This window comes from Mobula birostris, chromosome 1 (assembly GCF_030028105.1).
Source record: "Mobula birostris isolate sMobBir1 chromosome 1, sMobBir1.hap1, whole genome shotgun sequence".
Lineage (NCBI taxonomy): Eukaryota > Metazoa > Chordata > Chondrichthyes > Myliobatiformes > Myliobatidae > Mobula > Mobula birostris.
The window spans coordinates 92,655,838-92,676,129 of NC_092370.1; the positions used below are offsets into that span (position 1 = coordinate 92,655,838).

Sequence of the window (20,292 nt, forward strand, 5' to 3'; positions counted from 1 at the left end):
TTCCCCCGCTAAGGTAAAGTGTTCCTATGAAACCGTTCGTAAGTGGAGATGGTGTGAAGCGAAGAGGCAATTACCATTAATTTATATGGGGAAAGTTTTTGAGTGTTCCCAGACCCAAAAATTAACCTATCAAATCATACCAAATAACACCTAAAGTAACACTAATGTATCGTAAAAGCAGGAATGATATGATAAGTACACAGCCTATATAAAGTGGAAATAATGTATGTACAGTGTAGTTTCAATTTGAGTCGGGAAGATTAAACCAAAACCGAGTTGTAGAAAAAAATTGGCATGTACACGCATGCGCACACAGGTGCCCGCGCAAGGCTTCATGGTCATGGTAGTCTTTCTCGGGGTAAACACAAGTGTCCCGTATTTGACTGCTACTTTTCTCCCTTACCTGGGAGTGAGAAAGTTGGCAACCCTAACCGTAAAAGACATGTTGAGGTGAGTTCAACCCTACTTGAACACCGCCCCCCCTCCCCCCCGGCCCGGTTGGCTGGTCCGCAAGAACATTGTCAATACTAAACCGGTCTGCGGTGCAAAAAAGGTTGGGGACCCCTGGTATATGTGGCTCACATACATAGGCTTTAGCAAAGCTTTTGATGCGTTCCTGCCTGGTAGGCAGGTCCAGAAGGCTAAAGCACTGTGGATCCAAGGAATGTTGGTTTGGTGATAGGAGGCAGGGGGTTGTGGTAGAGTTGTTTTGTCTGACTGGAAGTGCTATACCATAGTGACTGGTGCTGGAGCCTTTGTTGTTTTTCTTATATATAAATGACTTAAAAATGAACGTCGGGTGGCCTGATTAGTGAGTTTGCAAATGACATGAAAATTGGTAGATTCATAGATAGTTTCTCTATGGATACAAGGGGACATGGGTAGAACAGTGACCTGTGGAATTTAATTCAGATAAGCGTAAGTAGGGAGCAGGAGCAGGAGCTTTAACTTGTTAGGAAAAGTGAGGAGGTGATAGACAGGAGCTACAGGGAGGTTGTCACCCCAAGGCTACAGGAGACCGATAAATGGGTGACTGTCAGGAGAGGGACGGAAAAACGTCAAATAGTGGAGAGCGGCCCCCCTCAACAATAAGCACTCCACCTTGAGTACTGTTGGGGGGGGAGACCTACCTGGGGGAAGCAACAGCGACCGTGCTTCTGGCACTGAGTCTAGTCCTGTGGCTCAGAAAGGTAGGGAACTAAAGAGGAAGGCAGCCATAAGAGGGGACTCCATAGTGAGGAGCACAGATAGGCAATCCTGTGGATGCGAAAAAGAAACAGGGATGGTAGCTTGCCTCCCAGATGCTGGGGGCGGCTGTGTTTTTGAACATGTCCGCAGTATCCTGAAAAGGGAGGGTTAGCAACCAGAAGTTGTGGTACATATTGGTACCAGTGACAGAGGTTAAACAAAAAAGGAGGAGGTCCTGAAAACAGAATACAGGGAGCTAGGAAAGAAGTTGAGAAACAGGACCTCAAGGATTGTAATTTTGGGATTGCTACCTGTGCTTTGTGCCATGTGACAGTGACAATAGGGATTAAGGTAGCAGATCAATGCGTGGCTGAAGAATTGAAGCAGGGGGCAGGTATTCAGATTTCTGGATCATTGTGACATCTTCTGGGGCAGGTGTGACCTGCACAAAGGGGGCAAGTTGCACTTGAATCTGAGGGGGACCAATATCCTTGTGGGAAGGTTTGTTAAAGCTGTTGGGAGCTGTTTAAACTAATATGACAGGGGGATGTTAACCAGTGTGATAGAGCTGAGGACGAGCCAGCAGGTTTACAAGTAGATGGTGGATGTAACAGGAATGTAAGGGAGGAAAAGCCAATGATTGGGTACAAATGCAGACAGTGCAAAGAGTTAAATTGATCCACAGAGGCAAAATTAAATAGGGCGAAGAATGCAAGACTTGAAGGTGCTGTATTTCAATGCATGTAGTATTCAGAATAAGGTGGGTGAACTCACAGTGCAATTACAGATTGGTCGGTATGATGTTGTGGGCCTCACTGAGTTGTGGCTGAAAGGTCATAGTTCGGAACTTAATATCAAAAGATACACTTTTTATTGAACGGACAGGCAGGAAGGCATAGGCTGTGGTGTGGCTCGTTTGGTAAGAGATGGAATTTCATCTTTAGAAAGAGGTGACGTAGGGTCAGAGAATGTCAAATCTTTGTGGGTGGAGTTAAGAAACAGCAACAATAAAAAGAAAACCATTATGGGAATCATATATAGGCCTCCAAGTAGTAGCCAAGGTGTGGGGTTGAGACTGCAAAGGGAGCTGGAAAAGGCATTTTAAAAGGGTATTTTCACAATTGTAATGGGGGACTTCAGTATACAAGGGGATTGGGGAAATTGGGTTGGTAGTAGATCACAGGAGAAGGAATTTGTTGAAATGGCTTCTTAGAGCAGCTTGTGCTTTAGCCTACTTGGGGAAGGACTATCTTAGATTGGGTGTTGTGTAATAATCCAGATTTTATTAGGTAGCTTAAGGTAAAGGAACCCTTAGGAGGCAGTGATTATAATATGGTTGAATTCATACTGCAGTTTAAGTGGGAGAAGCATAGCTCACATGTATCTGTATTGCAGTAGAAAAAGAATTACAGATGCATGAGAGAGAAGCTTTCCCAGATGGATTGGAGGGGGATACTGACAGGGATGATGGCAGAGCAGAGGAGGCTGAAATCTCTGGGAATAGATCACAAGGCGCAGAATTGATATGTTCCACAGAAGAAGTTCTCAGATGGCAGGGTAGGCAACTGTGGCTGGCTGATAAGGCAAGGGAAGGGCGTACAATGTAGCAAAAGTGAGTGGGAATTAGGATGATTTAGAAGTTTTTAAAAGTCCAACACAAGGCAACTAAAAAGCTATAAGATGGAAAAAGAAGAAATATGAGGGCAAACTAGCCAATAATATAAGGCAGGATACGGAAAGTTTTTTCTGTTACATAAGGAGTAAAAGGGAGGTGAGAGTTGATATTGCACCACTAGAAAATTATGCTAATGAGCTAGTAATGGGGGACAAGGAAATGGCGGATGAACTAAGTAAGTACTTTGAGTCAGTCTTCACTGTGGAAGAGAATAGCTGTGTCAGGGAGCAGGAGTGAGTACTGTTGCTATTACAAAGGAAAAAGTGCTAGGCAAACTCAGAGGTCTTAAAGTGTTTAAGTCAACTGGACCAGGTGGACTACATCCCAGGGTCCTGAGAGAGGTTGCTGAAGAGATAGCAGATGCATTGGTTACAATCTTTCAAGAATCACTTGATTATGTCATGGTCCCAGAGGACTGGAACTTTGCAAATGTCACTCCATTTTTTAAGAAGGGAGGAAGACAAAAGAAAGGAAATTATAAGCCAGCTAGCCTAACCTCAGAGTCCATTATTAAGGATGAGGTTTCGGGGTACTTGGAGGCTAATGATAAAATAAGTCAAAGTCAGCATGGCTTCTTGCCTGACAAATTGGTTAGAGTTCTTCGAGAAAGTAGCAAGCAGGGTGGACAAAGGAAAAGAAGTGGATGCCATTACTTGGACTTTCAGAAGGCATTTGATAAGCTGCCATGCTTCAGGCTGCTTAACAAAATAAAATCCTATGGCATTACAGGAAAGATACTAGCATGCATAGATGAATGACTGGCAGGTAGGAGGCAGTGAGTGGGAATAACGGGGGCTTTGTTGGCTGCCAATGACTAGCGGCGTTCCACAGGGGTCAATTTTGGGACTGCTGCTTCACACATTGTTTGTCAATGATTTAGACAATGGAATTGATGGCTTTGTGGCAAAGTTTGTGGATGATACGAAGATAGGTGGAGCGGTAGGTAGTGCTGAGGAAGCAATGCAATTGCAGAAGGACTTGGACAATTTGGAAGAAAGGGCAAAAAAGTGGCAGATGGAATACAGTGTTGGGAAATGTATGATAATGCATTTCGGTAAAAGGAACAATAGTGCACATTATCGGGAGGAAATTCAAACATCAGAGGTGCAAAGGGACTTAGGAGTCCTCATGCAAGACTCCCAGAAGGTTAGTTTACAGGTCCAGTCTGTGGTAATGAAGGCAAATGCAATGTTTGGCATTTATTTCAAGGAGAATAAAATATAAAAGCAAGGAGATAATGTTGAGCCTTTATATGACACTAGTCAGGCTACACTTAGAGTATTGTCAATGGTTTGGGCCCCATATCTCAGAAAGGATGTGTTGTCATTGGAGAGAGGTTCGCAAGGATGATTCCAGGAATGAAGGGACTAACATATGAGAAGCATTTGGCAGCTTTAGGTCAGTACTCACTGGAATTTTGAAGAATGCAGGGGGGATCTCATTGAAATATACTGAATGTTGAAAGGACTAGATAATGTGGATGTGGAGAAGGTGTTTCCTGTTGTGAGGGTATCCAGAACTAGAGGGCACAGCTTCAAAATTGAGGGGTGACCTTTAGAACAGAGGTAAGGAGGAATGGTTTTAACCAGAGAGTAGTGAATCTGTGGAATGCTGTGCCACAGACGGCTGTGGAGACAAAGTCCATGGGTATATTTAATGTGAAGATTGATAGTTTCCTGATTGGCAAAGGTATCAAAGGTTATGGTGAGGAGGCAGGTGTATGGGTTTGAGTGGGACCCGGGATCAGTCATGATGGGATGGCAGAGCAGACTCGGTGGGCTGAATAGCCTAATTCTGCCCCTGTGTCCTATGGTCTTATAGTCCAATAGGCATTTTGACCTGTTAAACCCAGTAAATGACAGGGACTTTAGGGGTGTTGATGTAGAGAGTGACCTTGAGGTGCAAGTTCATAGTTCCCTGAAAATGAAGAGGCAGGTGGGTAGAGTAGTGAATAAGGCACCTGGTATGTTTGCCTTCATAGGCCAAGGCATTGAGTTGAACAGATAGGGTATCATGTCACACTGTATAAAAGTATTGGTGGAGTATTATGTACAGTTCTGGTCATCACCAGAATATGATGGTATTAGAGTATAGAAGAGATTCATCAGGATGCTGTTTAGAATGGAGGAATTTAGCAACCAGGAGAGATTGGATAGAATAAGTTTATTCCCACTGGAATGAAGAAGGCTTAGGGATAACCATTTAGAAGTCAATGAAGTTAATGAGAGGAATAAATAGAGCAGATAGTACAAGCCTTTTGTTTAGGTTAGGGAACCTACAACTAGAACACATAACCTTAAGGTAAGAATGGATATATTCAGAAGAGATCTGAGGGGTAAGTTTTTCCACACAGAATGGTGGTTATGTGCAACGAACTGTCAAAGAAGATGATAGAGGCAGATCTACACCTCATATCTTTAAAAGGCATTTAGACCGATACCTGGATAGGAAAGGAGAATAAGGATACAGCCCTTTACAGATGAATGGCAGTAATTTAGAATGACATCATGATTAGCATGTACAAGTTGAGCCAAAAGGGCCCCTTTCTCTGCTGTACAGTACGATTTTACTCAGATCAGGAACAAATTAGATAGCTTTTGGCACAGACAATTTAAGCTGAATAGCTTCTCTCTGAGCTGCGTGATTCCTTAAAAAAAACTGTTTTCAAATCCCTCCTGTATCTATCTAGCTATCTCTCTCTCGCTATTTCTGTCCTCTCCTACAGCCCTCTGCATTATCTGAATTTCTCTCCATCTGCCTCTTGAGGATCTTAAATTTCATCTTTTCCAATATTACTTCAAACTCTTGAAGCCCTTAGCTTGATTAACTCCCCAAAATCTCCACCCCTCCACTTTCCTATCTTCTTTAAGTCTTTTTTGGCCTATATTTTGGCCACCTGACCCGAAGTAACTTCATGCTGCACAGAGGCCACTTCAATTTTGTTAGCACTCTTGTGAGGAACCTTGGGTCATCTTGCTGATGCCTTTGCAGTTGTACTATTTTACAATTGTTAGTCATTTTACAATTGCAAGATATTGTTAGAATAAAAAAAGCATGAACTTTCCAAGTACACTAGTTAGTTAATAATAAACAAGAAGGCATATGTCGACTGTTATTTTTGCCACATCTTTGAATACTTTGCGCGAAGCGAATGGCTTTAAATGAAATAACAGCTTAGACTTATAAAGTACCTTGTCAAGTCTCGGAAGAATATCTGAAATCACTTTCCATAGACTTAATTGCTTTGAAATGCATTTAATGGTATTTTAAAGCAAACTTCTCTTCAATTTTTTGTTACTATTAGTTCCCATTCACTGATCTGTGAAGTAAAATCCATTTTCTCATACTTAATCATTTGAATCTCTAATTATGAAAGTAAACAACTTTAAAACTATTGAAAATCAGAACAAGTTGTATCAGTTGCATTCAGAAACATTACACAGAGAATGCCATTGGAATCACCAGTTCTACCCCTGTACCCCTTGATCTCTGTGTTGATCAAGATCCCACTGTTAACTTTTCTATCAGTGTAAAGTACAACAGCTGAGATGAGGAAATGCTGTATGTAATTGAGGGACATTCCAATACATTATGGCAAGGTTCCTGTGTTTCTAATATACAAGCATCATCATTTTCACAATGCAGGAATACTCCACTCACTCTCTGATATAGGCAGTAGTGAATATGTTAGAATCAGCAGGACTAATGGCATTGTGCTAATTACAGAAGAAAGGCCAGAGTCTTGATATTACTTCACCAGAAACCTAAAAATAGTTAAAAATGGTGATTGTGTCAGTCATATCTCATGATTTCTGTTATAGCAGTATAAACACCTAATTTAGTTATTCTGCTGATTTCAATTGGTCAACATTTCTACCCACACTCTTTTTTCTTGTTTTGTATTTTTTCCTGTTTTTTTTTTCCCTCTGTCTCTCATTCTCCTTTGTGTTTTCTGAGTCCTTTTGTTCCTTCGTCCTCTTCCCAGCCCCTGTGAGTGAGTGTTTTGTCCACCTGAGAGTGACGATGAAGTGAAGTTCGGCAGATTTCAATGAGCACTTGCAGTATAACTCAAAATGAAACACCTTAACCATTGTATCCACTTGGTTAAGCCTGATTTATACTTCTGAGTCAACGTGATGCCGTAAGTACTGCGCTGCCGCAAAACTGACGCGCATCCCTATGCCAGAGCCTGCATTGCTGCGACGCGCACTTCTTCCAAAATGTAACCGCGCGTCGCAGCAATGCAGAACGCAACAGCTGTGATTGGTCCGATTGGTAGCATCGCTTTTCCTCCTATGCTGCAATAGCTTCCCATTGGGCAACTGAAGGGCAGGGAAGGAACTCTGGCTGCAATGGTTTCCATAAAGCTTTACAGACCTCCAAAATTATGGAGGACACATTTCACTTTTATGAAAAAAGACGTTCGCTTCTTTTTTACCCCGAGAAAGACTACCATGAGCATGAAGCCTTGCACAGGCAGGTTTGTGCGCATGCATAACGTGTGCGAATTGCAGAGCGATGCAGACACACCAACGCAGAAGTATAAATGCTCTCAACGCCTGTAAGTCACTTGCGTAGGTTACGGCATCGAGTCAACGCAGAAGTATAAATCAGGCCTTACTTCCAAGAGAGTTCAAAGTACATTTATTATCAAAGTATTTATGCATTATACAACCTTGAAATTCATCTCCTAACAGGCAGTCACTAAAGAGGCACCCAAAAAAATACTCCATATATACCCGATGTGCAATGAAAAGTACATCATGCAAAACAATAACCGCAAACGAATACCGTTCCTGAACTGAAGTCTGCAAAGAGAGTCCCACAGTTCACCGCAGAGCCAAGTAAACGTCTTGGAGCAGCAATCCGAACCAGCCCATACCTCACATGGGGCTCCGACACCCTGGCCTTTTCAATTTGGCCCGGCGCAAAATTCTGTCTGAGCACCAGGTTCTGCTGCTTCGAGCAGTGATCTGAACTGGCCCACCCATTGCCTTGGGCCTGGATACCCTGACCTTTTCAATCTGATCTGGAGATTAAATCTCCAGCCAAGAAACAGGTTCTGCCGCTTGATCACACCGGACTTCGCTGATTCAGCCTGTAAATCTCTGTCTAGAGAGATAACCCCACAGCTTTGAATTGGGCTGTAGCTGACCTTTCACAGTCTTCCACGCTGTCAGTATTGGGCTCACTGCCTCAGCTTGTCTTGGTTCTGCCACATCGAATTGCCTCCAAGTCCAAAGGGAAGTCGCAGACTATTACTTGCGATGATGGTTTGCCAGAAAAAGTGAGATTTAAAAAGCAGTTAGCTGCTATCCTTGTTTCATTAGCCACCAGCCAAAAGTCACTGAAGTTCACCAGCACCATTTTAACTGGAAGGGGAGGGATCTGCATCAAAGTCAGAATCAGAATTAGGTTTATTACCACAGACAGATGTCATGACATTTGTTATTTTGTGGGAATACAGTGCAAAACAAAAAATTATTATGTTGAATAGATAATAAATAGTGTCAAAGAGGAATGGCGAAATAGTGTTCATGGTTTCACGGACTGTTCAGAAATCTGATGGCAGAGGTGATGAAGCTGTTCCTAAAGCATTGAGTGTGGATCTCCAGGCTCCTGTCCCAACTGCCTGATGGTAGTAATGAGAAGAGGGCATGTCCCTCATGGTGAGTGTCCTGAATGATGGATGCTATCTTCCTGAGGCACCACCTTTTGAAGATGTGCCTTTTGAAATACTGCAGGAATTCCTGAGGTTACAGCAGGATCTCATTCCTGAGAACTGTTCACTACCCGCACAGAATCAGAATCAAGTTTAATGTCTTTGGCATACATTGTGAAATCTGTTGTTTTGTGGCAGCAGTGCATTGCAATGCATAACAATAAGCTATAAATTGTAATAAGTATATATAAATGTGGCCCCCTGGCAAGCCTCAGGCTCGCTCTACTCGTTTCCGTCTAGGGAAAGCAGCCTTCGGCCCCGCCAAACTGGGTAATCAAGTGTGTGTGGATGCTGTGTGATGTACCCACCCCACCAAATAACAGACAATACACCATATATGATTAAATGATTACAATTTATAGATATTACTGGAACTATGTAATTAATAGAGATAAAATATAAAAGGAAAGTAAAAGGCACCAAACTTATCAAAGTTCAACCACTTTGTGCACAACAGTTGGAGGCCAATTAACGGAGTCTTCTTTCCACCATTCGATCCCCTCCGACCATCTCGACCCGCCGCCTGGAACCAACCACAGTGGTCAACCAGACGCTCCACATGAGTCTGTCTTCGTCTCCTCTCCACGTCGAAGACCCTGGGCCTCAGACTCCTGCTCGGGGTCTGTCCCGCCGCCCAGGGTCACAGCATCGCGTCTCCTCTCTCTGTCCCCATCGTGCCTTCTCTCCAAAGCCGGCGAAACACAATAGCTTGCAGACACAGAAAAAAGAATAACACCTATCCCAACTGGTTCGTTCCCTCTCTTATCAATAATATAACCCAAACAAGCAGAGAGAGAGAGAACTCCTTACATCGCAGTTATTATTACAGAAAAGCCATTTTAATTATAACATAACAAAGAAGCCATTTTGTTAGCCTTCACAGTGACATAAAAGAAGAAACCCCTTGCATAAAAAAAGAAAGTAGTGCAAAAAGATAGGGAAAAATTACTGAGGTAATGTACATGGGTTCATTGTCCATTCAGAAGTCTGATGGTGGGGAGTGGGGGGGAAGAAGCTGTTCCAGAATCATTGAGTATGTGTCTTTAGGCTCCTGCACCTCCTCCTTTGTGGTAGTAATGAGAAGAGGGCATGTCCTGGGTGATGGGGGTCCTTAATGATGGATGCTGCCTTTTTGAGGCATCACCTTTTGAAGGTGTCCCAGATGTTGGGGAGGCTAGTGCCCAGGATGAAGCTGGCAGGTTTACAACTTTCTGCAGCTTTTTCTGATCCGGTGCAGTGGCCCCTCCATATCAGACAGTGATGATGCAATCAGTTAAAATGCTCTCCACGGTCCATCTGTAGAATTTTGTGAGTGTCTTTGGTGACATACCAATTCTCCTCAAACTCCTAATGAAATAGTATGAAGGTTGTGAATTACAGCTCCAAACTGAGTTCCCACATGGTGGAAGATGCCCGCAGTTCCACAACAGCCAATATGAAGTTTCACCCTTATGTTCTGATATCTCTGTGATGTCACCCTCACATTAACTCATCTCTCGTCTTGTTGCCATATTCTAAATGAAAATCCACAAGGATTAAATAATTCTGTTGTTGCTGACTTCATTTATGGAGGTATTGGGGGTGTTCCTGCCTTCCACACAGCTCATGGTATGAACAGGCAGAACTAGACGATTGGTGCAGTATGGTCTGGATTTTTTAACTACTCCTTCAACATCTGCAGGCATTTCTTAGCATCGTGATGATTGATGGGCGTATCGAAGTGTACATAAACACTGGAGATGGAGTCGGCACAAGGAGACTCGTTGCCAAGGCCCCATCCGGAACATACAGTGATGGGCAGGAGCACTCCATCATACTCAGGAGGAACAGGAGGTGTGTATTGGCATGAATGTACCTGGCCAAAGCCAGAGGATGTGGCAAAACAAAACGAAAGCAAGTCAAAGGGACAGGTTTTCTCATTTCACTTCTTGACTTGGACAGAAGGCCTACAAGCAGACATAAAATTTAGTGCCATCACTTTGATCAGTCCAGCAGTGCTCACATAAGTGTAAATTTATCTGTGTGAATTGGCATCTTCAAAAATACGCTTCCGTAATGAATAATGAACTCAAAGGGGAGAATTTAGTAGCTTCTGAGACTAGCTAGCTGACACAGAACTGAACACTCAACAGTTTAAATTGTGAGACCTTCCAGTTTGTGTCAATGTCACCACATTAGGTGGTCCATTGCTTTATTACAGGGATAGCACAGAAAGCTTAGGGCTGGTTTAAACAATGACCAGTAGTAACCTGTGGTTTCAAAATGGAACTTGCAATTCACCTCCCACCTGCACCCCCCACATTTGCTCCAACTGCAGGGGTCAGTTTACCTTTAACCACTGTTTAATGGCATCCTCTGTAGGTTTCTTTAATATGCTACCTGGTTTTGAGTCAGTTACAACCCATTTCTCTAAAGGGGCCAAAAGTGAAGTGAAGTTGCCCACTTCCACTGGGAGATACCAGTGCCCTCTAACCATGCTGCCCATGGGCAGAGTGAGTGTGCAGGTGCGATATTGGACCCTTCCATACATCCTGGTGACCTGCAAAATTAACAGTTTGTGGATAAAGAGGCTGTTGCAACAGTGTGTGGTGGAGTTTCTGGGCCACTGCCCTGCCCATAAATATCTGAAATAGTGGGATACATAATGAGGGAGGTGAATGTACAGGTTTCCCTTTGACATCTTGGTTTTGAGTGTTAAACTCACTCTTTCAGAATAATGGCGCTGCAGGTCGATGAGGGAAACTTCGTTGAAATGAGGCTCGGCTCTTCTGCAGACAGTCCGTTGAACATTACCAGGCTGTATGCTGGTGGAGTTCCTGCTGGAGAGGGCGCTGTTGTCCTTAAGATAACAAAATCGTTCCGGGGCTGCATCAAGAACCTGGTCCTCAACACGGAGTAAGTTTGGACAATTCTGCCTGGCCAGCATATCTAGGCTGAAATCCCAGTGCAACACTGAGGGATGTACACACTGTCAGCATTACTGACTTCCAGATCAGACAATAAACTGAGGCCCTGTAGCCTGCCTCTTCAAATGTATGGAAGTTAATCCTTGCACAACAAATAGAAGAATGTGGCCAGTATTTATCCCACAGTTAAAATTTCAGATTATTATTAGATTGCTGTTGCTGAGAGCTTGCTGTGGACAAACGCGGTGCCACTTTACAATACTACCACAGTATTTGATTAGCTGTAAAGTCCTTGGAACAGCCTTCATGAGAATAATACAGCAGAAATAATGCCATTGGAACCATGGTATGGATAGATTTCATATTTTATTTTGCCATAGAAGTGGACCATTTGGCCCTTTGTTTTGATGCCAGCGCACAAAGCAATTCTTTTCTCATGTTAGTTTTCAGTGTAAGCTTTTTTCTGTGCATTCCCATTTTTTCAGGGTGACACAGTAGAGTAGTAAGTTAGTGTAATGCTTTACATTGGGGTTCAATTTCCGCCGCTAACTGTAAGGAATTTGTGCATTCTCCCCATGACCACGTGTTTATTCTGGATGCTCCAGTTTCCTCACGTATTCGAAAGGTGTACGGGTTAGGGTTAGTAAGTTGAGGGCATGCTATGTTGGCGCCGAACGCATTACAACACTGAGGACTGCTGCCAGCTTATCCTCGACCAGAGTTGATCGTTGATGCAAGCAATGCATTTCACTGTATGCTTCAATATTTTGATGTACATGTGACATATAAAACTTTGTTCTCCTTCCAGATTCTGTCACTCATCAACATGTTTGGATCAATTTACAAAGGTCAAATAACCTACTAACCCCTCCCCCATTTTTTGGACATGGGATGAAATTGGTCTATTGGAGGGTAACACATATTGTCACAGGGAGAACATGCAGGCTTCACAGGACAACACCAGTGGTCAGGGTTGAACCCAGATCACTGAAACTGTGAGGCAATAATTCCAATCATAACTGTGTTGCTCTTAAATATAACTACATATACCATCCAGATTAAATGGGGACAAATGATACGGATGTTAATCTTACCCTCTGAGGACAAATTGTAGTGTGTTTGAGTTCCTGCAATATCCCACATTCAAACTAAAATCTCATCCAAAGCAGCAACAACCACAAAAGGGAGTGGGGTGGGGTGGGGGGAATGAGTGCCCCTCTAGCTATGTTCTGAGACACAATATCACATCACAGAAGCATTTGCTGCTAGGTCACCCATAACAGAGAAGCTATTGTTACCAGTAACATTTTATGAATGGTTAATGAAAAGCACTAGGACAGAAATCATAAAGCTTGAATTGTCCTGTCACACTTTGAACAGCACCATCTCTTAAAATACCAGCAGCTAATAAATCCAGTTCTGTTGCATCTAAATATAAATTGCATCTTAAAAACAAATGGTAAAAAGATTGCATCATTAAGGGACATTAGCTGTATAAATCACTTCTCTGTAATCATCTGCTGTAAAATCGTGTCTTATCTTTTATGCTGATTGCTGCTGAACCTATGCAATTTAAAATAATGTTTTTCTTCTAATCCCAGGTTGTTAGATTTCAGTGGTGCACTGAAGTACCAGAACATCGAGCTGGATAGTTGCCTGCTTTCAGAGAGACCGACACCTGCACCAGATGAGAGAGGCTCTGAGCTTGCACATCAACCTACTGTCATACCCATAAGACCACCTGAAAGATCATTAGGTTCCTCAACCACAGCCCTCAGCTCACCTTCCAACAAGAAAGCTGTAAGGATTTTGAAATATCAACTCCATGCAGTTGAAAACATTTGCCAAGTTTTGATTAAATTCACAGAAGTAGTATTTGAACTAGGGGGCATAGCCTATTTGAATCGAGGAAATTGACTTAGAAACTAATTTTCCCAGAGATGTGAATCCGTGGAATTCTCTGCCCAGGGAAACAGTAGAAGCTACCTCATTAAATATACTTACGGCACAGTTGGATTTTTACATTTCAGGGGAAATAAGGGTTTGAGAAAAAGGCAGGTAGGAGGAGTTGAATCAAAGGCAGGTAGGAGGAGTTGAATCAATGGCCAGATCAGTCATGATTTTATGAATGGCAGATCAAGCTTAACAGGCTAGATGGCTGACTCCTGCTATTTCTTATGTTCTTAATTCGATAATTGAGGCTTTCAATTTCGGTTAATATGAAATGAAGTATTATTGTATATGAATGTGTCATATCACCTTAGCCTCAGTGACCAGGCATTGAACCCACCTCTGCCAGGTAGTTCCATTGTATTTGTATCCAGCAGGGGACCTCTCCAAGCAGGTTCACAGAGATCACAGAGTCTGGAGCTTTACTCAACTGTAATTTTGAATCTTTTTAATGTAAGGTGAAAGCAGGTATATGCACCTATATTGATGTAATATTAAAAAGTAACAATCTAGAAAAGGACTTCTTTCAATTGCGTTTAAGAAAAGGCTAAGTGTGACAGGTCTTGACAGGCAGGTAAGTCCAGCACGTCACATGCAATTCCTCATTTTGAAACACAGGCATCTTGTTTTTCCCTCTTCGCCACATTGCAAATCTAACTGCAGTCTGAAACACTTGCCACTTTAAATTGAAGTAAAACATTGCAGTTTCCAAAATGTTTATTTATTTAGCTTGGGAGAGGTGTGGTGGTGGCACATCTCTCCCTTTTGGCGAATCTCAGAGTGGCATGTTGACACAGCATCTGGCAGCACTGCACAGTTTGCAGTGACTCGGATTAGACCCTGATGTCCAGTGCTGTCTGTGTAGAGTTTTCCCGCTCCTCATGCAGCTGCTCCGGTTTCCTCATGCATCCCAAAGATGCTCTGGCAAGATAAATTGACTGTTGTTAACTACCTCTAGGTAACTGGGGAGAATTGAGGGAGAATAGGTTGCAGGGAGTTAAGTGATGGAATGGGATTGATCTAAATTCAGTGGATCTAAACACTGCTTCCGTATCATGGAATTACGAGAGATAGAGTGAGAAATGGGATGTGAGGCTTTAGAAAGGGTGCAGAAGAGGTTTACCAGGTTGCTGCCTGAGATGAGCTATAAGGGGAGGTTGGACAGACTTGGGTTATTTTCTGGAGCAACAGAGACTGAAGGGAGATCTGATGAGCAGTCTGTAAGATTATGAGAGGCAGAGGTGAAGGCAGATAGTATCTATCTCAGGAGGGAATTGTCAAGTACTAGAGGGCATACATTTAAGGTGGGAGGGGAGTTCTGCCGGGCAGGTGCCTGGAACGTGATGCTGGTGATAATGCTGGAAACAGATTTGACAGTGGCATTGAAGAGGCTGTTGGACAGATGGATATACAGGGAATGGCAGGATATGGATCATGTACAGGCAGAAGAGAATTAGTTTAATTCAGGATCGTATTTGGTGCAAACTTTGTCCTCTGCTGTACTGTTCTATGTTCTAAATTGGTTCACAAGAGACCTATTCAGGCCACCAAATCTGTGCTGGCTCTTTTGATTGAGCTGTTAAATCAATCCTGCTCCTTTATCTACATTAAACTGTAAATAGTTTCCCTTCAGGTATTTATATCCTTAATTGTGTTTCCACCTTCCTTTCAGGCATTACCAGCTGTGTGAAGTACTGTGTCCTCAAACAGCCTCACACTTCATTTTATAGTTAATTCCCTTATATTCATGTCCTCTGGTTATCAACCCTTCTGCCTCTGGAAACAGTTTCTGGAGATTATGCAGTGGATAAGGACATTTCTCTGGGTGTTGGCAAGGGAATGTTCCAGAAGGTGATGTCTTCGGGCGGGGGGGTGTGCTCAATAACACTTAAAGCTGGCAAAGGCAGGAACACATGATGCCAGTCCACCTTCCTGAATGGGGTTCCTGCAAAGGAGAATACAAACAAAGCAATGCTAACAATACTTCCATTGGTAACTGTTTTATTGCTGGTCATTTCTGGTCAACAGGTGCAGTGTGCAGCAGCGGAGTTGCCAGCCATTATTCCCAAAGCTTTCCAATTTGGTCTTGCCCGGGGCAGCCATATGATTCTTTCCTTTGATGAGAACTCAGTAAAGAGAAAGTAAGAAATTTTCCATAATAGACGTGAAAGTTACTGTCGAATGATTTTTAAGCTTATTTTCAAAAGGTCATTTGAAGGAATGGTTCAAAGAATGACATTGTCAGTTCTGAATCAGATGTTTATGGGTTTAGGTCATATCTGAGATATCAACTGAAAAATCTAGGTGGTTCCTTTATTGCAGTACTAAGAGGACGCTGCATTTCATTGGGAACTTTATCGATGGAGTACTAAACCACAATTCTATCTTCTTTGTCAGATGAACGTAACAGTTGGGCACTATTTTAACAAGAGCAGATCCCTGGCCAATATTTATCCTTTATCTAAAATCAATCAACAAGATGATCCGATTACCATATTCTGCTGCTCGTGGAAGCTCGCTGTTCACAAAATTAGCTAAAATCTTGCCTGTGGAATTATACCTTGGTTGGGAGTGCAATGTGAGACTCCTGAAGTGTTTCTTTGAATTACTGATGGTATTTTTATTATAGCGTACAACTGTTTCTCTACATACAACACAGTAGAGGAAGACCTTGCATCTGCTGCAGTGAAAGGTCATTAGGTAGCACACTTGCAGAAGACTGATTTTGGTCTGCTGAACTCTATTAAACTGAATAATGATGTGCAGTCCTAAAGTTTCCACTTTTTGTTATTTTTGGGGTTCTTGGTTTAGATTAATTGTACTAACAGAAGATGCACATGTGATAAGTACTGTAAAAAGTTATGAATGCACTATTGAGGTTTCTCAACAGGTAATTTTAGCCTCCAGAAGCAAGATAGCTTTTCGGTGGAGAAGGCAAAATATAAAAAAATACAAATCTTTCTCAGATTGCTCCAATAAGAAATCAGAAATGGTCTCATTATTTCTGGCATGGTTATGAAATTCAGTGATTTGCAGCAGCAATACAGTGCAATACATAAAAAATACAATATATATACACCATCAACAACTACGAGCTGGAGGTAGTTCACGAGTTTACATACCTAGGCTCCATCATCACGGACAGTCTCTCCCTAGACCCCGAGATCAACAGACGGATTGGACGAGCAGCCTCAACATTCGCCAGGCTGACAAAGAGAGTCTGGGAGAACAGGAGGCTGACGACGCACACCAAAGTTGCAGTCTACAGGGCCTGCATCCTCAGTACACAGCGTCATGGCAGCGAGACCTGGAGCCTCTACTCCAGACGAGTGGTGTCTCAACGCCTTCCACCTTCACAACCTGAGACGCATCCTGGACATCAAGTGGGTTGACCGAGTCACCAACAATGAGGTCCTGGCCTGCGCCCAGATACCCAGCCTCTTCACCCTGCTCCAATAACGCCGTCTCCGTTGGCTGGGCCACGTACACCGCATGTCAGACGGGAGGATCCCGAAAGACCTGCTGTACGGGGCACTGGCCTCTGGCAAGAGAGCACAAGGGCGGCCCCATCTTCATTTCAAAGATGTCTGCAAGAGACATGAAGTCACTGAACATGAACGTCGAGAGGTGGGAGGACATTGCAAGTGGAGGATGGAACTACGCAGAGATCTAAAAAGAGGAGAAGAGAGGCTGAGGCTTGCAGCTGAAGAAAAGTGCATTCGCTGAAAAAACAACACCAAGACAACACTGAAGGACAGTGCCTTCAAGTGCAGTGGCTGCTGCCGAGACTGTCACTCCCGTGTCATGCCGCACAGCACGTCCCCCAGTTTAATCCTAGCCTAATCACAGGGCAATTTACAATGACCAATTAACCACTGGTGTGTCTTTGGACTGTGGGAGGAAACTGGAGCACCCGGAGGAAACCCACATGGTCACGCGGAGAACATACAAACTCCTTACAGGCAGTGGCAGGAACTGAATCCGGGTCGCCTAAGCTGTACAGCGTTGTGCCAACTACTACGCCACTGTGCCGCCTGTGGATTTTATCAATTGCACTATACTGCTGCCGCAAAGGAAAGCCAGTTTCATGACGTGAGTGAAGATAAATCTAATTCTGATATGGGTCTCTATTGTGAACTGAGAGTGGGAAGGGGCCAGGGAGAAGGGAATCATGGTTGGGAAAAGGGAAAGGGAGATGGGAGGCAGCAGAAAGACATTCTGTAATGATCACTAAATCAATTATTTGGAATCAAATTACCTTACCTGGTCTCGGGTCTGTGTGTGTCTGTGCCCATGCCCACTCTGGCCCTGGCACTCCTTTTCTGCCACCTGCCTACACCCCTCCCGTGGCACTCCACCTTGCCGTCCCGAACATCCTTTGTCCAACCAGCATTACAAACTTGCTCTCCGCTCTACATTGACAAATACGGTACTGTATTTGCTTTATATGTTTAACCTCTTCAGTGTGTGGAACTGAGATAATGTGAAGTGGAGGGCTGAGCCCAATCAGTAAAGTCCCTTTCCTAGTTGTGCTTCAAGTGACATAAGTGCCCTACTCCTTCTTTACAAGCTTACTGTTTGCCAGTCCACTATCCATAACTTCCATCCTCCATCCTGACTCCACCAATCCCTCCCATCCCCGCATTTTGAGATTTACTTCACTTCAATTCCTGTGATTGCCCAAACTCTGCTCTGGCCCCACTGTTAATGAGGTTCAATGTCGGGTGGAAAACCTGCAAAAATCATTTAAAAGTCTCTCCTGCAGTAAATCTCCAGAACATCTGTGGAAAATAGTACATCCTTACTTCCTGCCCATAAGTCCTTGCCGTTCCAACACACCACCCCCAAATATCAAGGCCTTGCTTTTCATCTGTTACTTCTCAATCAACTTGTTAATCTTTATCACAGTTTAGGATTTATTTATTTTTGATAAAGAGCTTCCAAGTTAAGTTATGGTTCCAGTTACTTGCAGGGTTAATCATCCTTCATTTTGCACCAATATTACCCAAACTTCCAAAAGCATAGACCTCTCTTCCCAGACTTGATGCATTTTTTCATCTCCCACTTTATTCATTACAACAACCTTGAGTAAAATCCTGTGATCCTCTGCCCATTAAGAAATGAATTAGGACTGTTCCAGATAATAGAGTGAACCAGCTCTGGCCATTCTTTCAAATAGACTTTAGTATTTTGTCGACTGATGGGTTCTCAGATGGTACAGAAATCCTAACAGGGTTTGCATTCAAAGAATGCAAGATTTTCTAGCATGCGTTATTCATTAATTTGAGGCAAAACATAACTAGATGTATTTAAATGGATAGTTCACATATTTCAAGTTTTTTATGGCATTTACCTGGCCCACCGTCCGCTCATTAATACGCAATCCGGCCCACAAAGGCAAAAAGGTTGCCAACCCCTGGCCTAAAGACAATGGAGACAATGTACAGACAATGGAGTTGCTTTAAAATGTAGTCATTGCCATAAATGTAGGGAATATGGAAACTGATTTGTACACAGGAAGTTCCCACAAATGTCAAATTAATAAACTTATTATTATTCATGAAAGACTAAGAGGAAAATTACTGATTGTTAGCCTGACATAATGGGGAATGATTGGATTTAGCAGTATTAGCATAGATTTATGAAGGGAAGAACATGGGAAACTTGTGTTGGACTTACTCTGCTGCAACTAAGTCTTCCCCTAGCTGAGGAATCAAGAGCTAGGGGATCCCACTTCAACTACACGAGCAGACATTTAAAAAGCAGTGCAAATACTCCTACCACTTTCCAAAAATACAAATCATCTGCATTAATGCATAGCCTTCATGAGTTTTGTTAATGCTGATGTTAGCAGTATCTCCTGAACTATTGTGACTTGATATTCCTCTGCTTAATTCCATGGAATAACAGAGAGCAGTTACCCTATCATTCTTGTTTGTGGCTGTCCTACTCCTACCAATGTATCTTGCCATAGAGGACACAGTCGCCCAGTTACGAAGCACCGCATCCATAGCCATTCACTCACTTTGTATCATCAACAAGATGCACTGTACCAACTCATCAAGATCTTAAATGGAACCTTCCAAACTCAGAACCTCTATCAGCTCTAAGGACAATGGTAATAAAACCATAGCAACACCACCACGGTAAAGTTACCCCCTAAACCAAACTCCATCCTGAGTTGGAAAAATAACGCTGTTCCTTGACTGTCACTCAGTCAAAATCCTGGAAATCCTTCCTCAACAGCGTTGTAGGTACGCCCATAGCTCAAGGACTGCAGTGGTTCAAGAAGACAGCTGGCTGCCACCTTGTCAAGGGAAACTCGTTGAAAACTAAATGCTGGCTCAGCCTGCAAAGCCCTCATCCCTTGAGTGAACAGTTTTTAAAAAATTGCATTCCCAAAATCTAAATATAGCACACTGCCACAGTTGAAAAGAGAGATTAAGAATTTGATTATAACAAAGCATGTCATAAAATCATAATCACTTGTTTGGTACAAACAAGTGAATTTTAGGGGATCCTACAATGAGAAGAACATGGGAAGGAAGGTAGGAGGGATGTGAACATTTATGGTTGCAACACTATGCATTGAAGAAGGAAGAACTAAGATCAATATTTTCCCTTCTGATCTTCTGGAAGACGTCTTTAAATCTACTTGACCTCAATTTCATCAATCTGCCAGTTGCAGGTGTAGTTATCCATGATAGTACTGGTGTTGTAACCACCGTTATGAAGGCACATTTCTGTCGTCACACTGAGAATATCCTCCCTATTGCTTTACGCCTGTATGACCATACTAAATTAGTTTGAGTTAGATCAAATCAGGCAGTTCAAAACTTAGAGGCACAATA

General features: G+C 42.9%; 1 protein-coding gene across 3 annotated transcripts in view; it reads left to right on the plus strand.

The window, feature by feature from the left end:
- The window catches only part of lama1 (laminin, alpha 1), a 346,500-nt gene that overhangs the window by 305,165 nt on the left and 21,043 nt on the right, over positions 1–20,292 (plus strand). For all 3 annotated transcript variants that reach the window (XM_072259264.1, XM_072259251.1, XM_072259258.1), the window contains exons 54-57: positions 10,267–10,418; positions 11,298–11,480; positions 13,093–13,291; positions 15,470–15,582. In XM_072259264.1, coding sequence (XP_072115365.1) covers positions 10,267–10,418; positions 11,298–11,480; positions 13,093–13,291; positions 15,470–15,582 — 647 coding nt within the window. The remainder of the gene's footprint in view (positions 1–10,266; positions 10,419–11,297; positions 11,481–13,092; positions 13,292–15,469; positions 15,583–20,292) is intronic.